Raw genomic sequence first — 5462 nt, 5'->3', positions numbered from 1 at the left:
GCATTGGTGACACTGTGATCTCAGAGGGCCCAGGCTGGCCGGGAAGGGGCCTTCCTCCGGTCCTGAGTTTCTGCTTTCACTTGCACAGGGTGACGCAAGGAGCGCTTTCCCCCAGCATTGCCGTCTGCTCACCTCCCCGCCCTGCGGAAAGTGAGACTTGTATGTGGAAGTCCGAGGGCCACCCTGGGCCCCTGAGCCCTCTGAGTTTTCTCTTTAAATACAAGTCCACCGCCTTCACCCGGTAGCTCAGTGTGGCCTGCCTGCCCCCCCACCTTGTGTGCACATGCAGCGGGAGAGGGGAGAGATCAGATGGCCGCCGTGCAGTCAGTGCAAGTGGTATGTTGGAAGCATCTTGTGGCAGTGCGGGGCCCCCGGGTCAACTTTTGCATCGGGGCCCACAAGCTTCAAGCCACGCTTCTCTTGTAGAAGTGTTTGATGTTGTATAGATATTCTAAAAGGCCAAACGCGAGCATGTCAGGTTATCTGTTCGATCTGCTGGTGTTGCTGAGCTTCCAGACGAGCAGTAAGAAATCCCCCCCCTTCCCCTCCCCCAATGGCGTCTTCAGTACAGTTAAACGTGTGCCTCCCGTGTGCCAGAAGGAACTCTGAATCTTCAGCCTCATCTGGTTTGACATTTTATTTCTATTCTGTGCAGGGAGATGAAAATAAATCCGTCAGAGATCGGTTTAATGCCCGTCAGTTCCTGTCCTGGCTGCAAGATGTGGACGACAAATATGACCGGATGAAGGTGAGTGATGTGTATGTGTGCCGCTGCCCAGCCGTCCATCCCAAAGATTCCAAAAATCAGTGTCTATTAGCTGGTAATAGGGTTTAGTATGGAAAGTTAGGGCAGTACAGCCACTGAGCCACCGGGGGGTACAGCCACTGAGCCACCGGGGGGTACAGCCACTGAGCCACCGGGGGGTACAGCCACTGAGCCACCGGGGGGTACAGCCACTGAGCCACCGGGGGGTACAGCCACTGAGCCACCGGGGGGTACAGCCACTGAGCCACCGGGGGGTACAGCCACTGAGCCACCGGGGGGTACAGCCACTGAGCCACCGGGGGGTACAGCCACTGAGCCACCGGGGGGTACAGCCACTGAGCCACCGGGGGGTACAGCCACTGAGCCACCGGGGGGTACAGCCACTGAGCCACCGGGGGGTACAGCCACTGAGCCACCGGGGGGTACAGCCACTGAGCCACCGGGGGGTACAGCCACTGAGCCACCGGAGGGTACAGCCACTGAGCCACCGGAGGGTACAGCCACTGAGCCACCGGAGGGTACAGCCACTGAGCCACCGGAGGGTACAGCCACTGAGCCACCGGAGGGTAGAGGGGTAGAGCCACCGGAGGGCCGAGCCACCGGAGGGCCGAGCCACCGGAGGGCAGAGGGGTAGAGCCGCCGAGCCACCGGAGGGCCGAGCCACCGAGCCACCGGAGGGTACACACTTCCTTCCAGTGAGGGTTACAGAATCTAAACATTCCATGCATTTGCTAAGGCTGAATACTAAACGCATGTCATGATGGAGAGCTGTGCCCTGTAGTGGCCCCATGGAGAAGCCGGGTATTGTGGGGGATCTGTGGAAATCACGCAGCATATGAACACTCAGTCACACCGTCCTCCTTTCCCGGCAATGCGTGAACAGCCTAAATACATCGCCCCTGAAATGTGGACGATCTTCGCTTACCCTTCGTGACACGTCAGATGTTTGCTCCGCCTATTAGGTCAGCCATCGATTATTTTATGGTCATATTCCGTTCTACCTATGTAGTTCCTAAAGGAACACTCCACTCGGGGTGGACTCACACGCCAACCACGGCTCAGCTCCGCCACCTCTTTTCTCACTGGCTGTGATTGACAGCAGTGGGAGCCAATAGCTCCAGATTCTGTCTCAGCCAATGAGGAGAGAGAGTCCCAGGATAGCTGAGGCTTGAGTGCACATCGCTGGACCAAGAGGGGGGCTTAGGTGAGTATTGGGGGGCTGGGGGGGGAGGCTGCACTCATAAGGTTGTTTACCTTCATTCATAGAATACACCTCGAGCCTTTAGAACCACTTTAACTTTCTAGCCAATAGAATGTATTAACGCCAGACACAGGAACTCACATGCAAAAACATGGCGTCATGGAGAGTACAGTGTTCATGTGGCCTGAGTGGAATTATCTACAGAACAGACGTGGGGCAGTCTGCTGTGCGTTCTGCTGAAATGCTGGCATTGTTTGGATCTAAAGAGGATGGCATTTGTTCCCCGAAACAAGAATGGGGTGCTATTTAAAGGACTAGTTCACCTTTGGGAACATGTTACATGTTCCCCATCCTGCAGCTGCTGAGTAGACCAGGTTCCATGTTCCCCATCCTGCAGCCGCTGAGTAGACCGGATTCCATGTTCCCCATCCTGCAGCCGCTGAGTAGACCGGATTCCATGTTCCCCATCCTGCAGCCGCTGAGTAGACCGGATTCCATGTTCCCCATCCTGCAGCCGCTGAGTAGACCGGATTCCATGTTCCCCATCCTGCAGCCGCTGAGTAGACCGGATTCCATGTTCCCCATCCTGCAGCCGCTGAGTAGACCGGATTCCATGTTCCCCATCCTGCAGCCGCTGAGTAGACCGGATTCCATGTTCCCCATCCTGCAGCCGCTGAGTAGACCGGATTCCATGTTCCCCATCCTGCAGCCGCTGAGTAGACCAGATTCCATGTTCCCCATCCTGCAGCCGCTGAGTAGACCAGGTTCCATGTTCCCCATCCTGCAGCCGCTGAGTAGACCAGATTTCATGTTCCCCATTCTGCAGCCGCTGAGTAGACCAGATTCCATGTTCCCCATTCTGCAGCCGCTGAGTAGACCAGATTCCATGTTCCCCATCCTGCAGCCGCTGAGTAGACCAGATTCCATGTTCCCCATTCTGCAGCCGCTGAGTAGACCAGGTTTCATGCTCCCCATTCTGCAGCCGCTGAGTAGACCAGGTTTCATGTTCCCCATTCTGCAGCCGCTGAGTAGACCAGATTCCATGCTCCCCATCCTGCAGCCGCTGAGTAGACAAGATTCCATTTTCCCCTCCCCCCACCCCTCCTAATTTTAAGGTTTAAAATCCCTTTTAAGGCCAACTCCAGGCAATTAATGTAGTTGGGATATAGCCATCTGATGACCCTCCACTCCTCCCCACCGCAGAACTGTTTCCCACAGCTTGTGCACCCCCACACTCTAGAGGTCTAGAGTCCTGATGTCCTCAAAACCAAAGCAGGGTCCATGGCCTTGCCCTTTATTGGAGGATACTGAGGGACAGTCCACCACTGGATCCTGGAGGAGCGCCGCCTGCCAGGAACAGAGGATCAGGTAAACCGGTTTCTCCTCCCTACAATGAGCTCGGGACCCTTGCAGCGCAGGCACAGGGGTCGTTGTTTCTCTAGTTGGGGTTTAGGTTGGCCATGGAGGGATAGCTTCTGGGCTGAACGGAAATTTGTTTGGTCTGGAGGTTTCCACCCGGCTCTCGGTTCTATTTGTATTCAAAGTTTGTGATGCCGTCATGGCTGCCCACACCTTGATTTCAGCCAATGCAGCGTGAATCGTGTGAAGCGCAAGCCGCGTGCGTGTTTCAGGTTTTAGCATTTGCTGTCATGACGCAATGTTTGCATCGATTAATGGTCGTCTCTTGCCTTCCGCAGACATGCGTGTTAATGAGACAACAACACGAAGCAGCCGCCTTGAACGCTGTCCAGAGGATGGAATGGCAGTTGAAGATGCAGGAGCTGGATCCGACCGGACACAAATCGCTTTGCGTCAACGAGGTTCCCTCTTTCTATGTGCCAATGGTGGACGTTAACGATGACTTTGTGCTCTTGCCAGCATGACAAGGCGGACTTCCGGGGTTTTTGGTTTTTATTTTATTTTTCTTCATTCAGCACTGGCAAGGGCCGGCCCCCTTGGCTAAGAAGAGCTCAGTTTTGGCTTGCACAGCTGCATCGAGAAATAAAGCCCCCCCTCCCCCTCTCACCGTGCAATCTTCAGTTGCCGAACCGGCGAATCGTAATCTTTTAAAATGATCTTTTAATTTTTTATTTTTAATTCCTTTTGGCTTTATTGAGTTCCACCTTGTCAGGACATGGTGCGATGAGGCAACAAAAAGCCTTCAGCCGCTGACTACCTCAGGTCAGCCTACGCCGGGCCTACTTTGCAAAGCAGGTGGGCCTTTTTTTTATTATTCTGTTCCATCCTGCTCCTGTATACTTCCTGCAGATCCTGCATGTGGTTCATACTGGTTTAGGATCCTCCCCTTCCCCCCCTTCTGCTCCTATCCAGCTGCAGCGAGCATGGCTGTCCTGACTTTCATTTTAAAAGGAGACCCCCGGTTTGTGTCACACGTTCCCTCCTTTTTTTTTTTTTTTTTTCCCCCCATCTTTTAATCTTTTGGGCATTTTTGTTTTCTCTTTTCGGAGAACTTAACTTGAAAACACTACAGAGCCAATACTCCTATATGTATAAAAAAAAAGACAAAAAAAAGTATCTGGTAAATTCTGTACAGTTTTTTATACACATTACCCGATGTACTTTGCTGCCTTCTAGATAAATTATTTTGCAAACACATTACTGCACAGTTGTAAATAACTTATGTACTGTAACATCACTTTCAGTTTTGTGTAAAGAAATAAATTAAAAAGAAAAAAAAAAATAAAACTTTGTAATATATATAGTTCCCGCGAGGCAGCACCTTCCTCCAAGAGCTGATTTATGGGAGTTCAGGTGACAGATGGGCCAAAACAAAAAAAAAAAAGTGCTGTTCTGTTCAGTATTTTGCTCTATTTTTGTCTCCATATGTGGTTTATCACTTTGTTTTCATGCCTTATGGAAAACGTTCGCTTCACTTTCTGGCAATGGTTGGACCTCGCACTGCAGAAGAGGACGCCATTACAGCCTCGGACCATTCGAGTTCATGCGGTGACCTCCCTCTTTGGTTACCTGTTCTAGTTCCCGGTGAGCAATGTTTGCGTTGTTTTAGATTGTCTTGGTACTTGTAGCTGTTATAAGTTCCCCGTGACTTGTGAACATACAATGGCGGTCGTGGAGCTCAGTCAGCTTAGCCGAGGCCCCTGTAGAAGTTGCGGGGTTCACCCCCGGAGACCTGTCTGAGGAGTTCATGGTTTGACCTGCAGCATGCCTCTCCGTCTCGCCCTCCTGTTCTCTGTATAGAATGTCCACGCCATGATATCCCATCAGTGACACCATCCTACTCTATGGGAACTCCTTGTGCCGGCCGGAGATCCTGTGACTGTTTTGTGCTAAACCCGCGGGCAGTGAACGCATTTCTCAGGCCGTCCAGTTGCATGGTTGATCTAGAACCGTCTTTATTGTATTGGTTCCGTTAAGTTTTGGATTGGATTCTGTCCTGCGGAGTTGAGGAATAAATGGATCTGTTCAGCTTCATTCACACCAGCGATTGATCTGTTAGGCCGAATTGTAGCGGCC

General features: G+C 52.3%; 1 protein-coding gene across 1 annotated transcript; it reads left to right on the top strand.

Annotated features, from left to right (window-relative positions):
* Positions 1-538: 538 nt before the first annotated feature.
* LOC149428375 (ankyrin repeat domain-containing protein 11-like) lies at positions 539-4673 on the top strand. The gene is made up of 2 exons (XM_089667491.1): positions 539-748; positions 3665-4673. Exons 1-2 carry the CDS (start codon positions 554-556, stop codon positions 3848-3850), a joined length of 381 nt encoding a protein of 126 aa, XP_089523617.1. The 5' UTR covers positions 539-553; the 3' UTR covers positions 3851-4673.
* Positions 4674-5462: the final 789 nt, after the last annotated feature.

The sequence above is a fragment of the Staurois parvus genome, unplaced genomic scaffold (genome assembly GCF_062004578.1).
Source record: "Staurois parvus isolate SC_StPar_1 unplaced genomic scaffold, SC_StPar_1.0 ptg003288l, whole genome shotgun sequence".
NCBI lineage: Eukaryota > Metazoa > Chordata > Amphibia > Anura > Ranidae > Staurois > Staurois parvus.
Note: the sequence above shows the minus strand (reverse complement) of the source record. Positions and strands in the feature narration are given on the sequence as shown.

What these genes read in the sequence shown, in the direction of transcription:
- LOC149428375 (XM_089667491.1), top strand. Translation starts at nt 554, where the DNA reads ATGGCGTCTTCAGTACAGTTAAACGTGTGCCTCCCGTGTGCCAGAAGG. An exon ending in ACAAATATGACCGGATGAAG is followed by an intron (nt 749 to 3,664) that starts GTGAGTGATGTG and finishes TGCCTTCCGCAG; the next exon opens with ACATGCGTGTTAATGAGACA.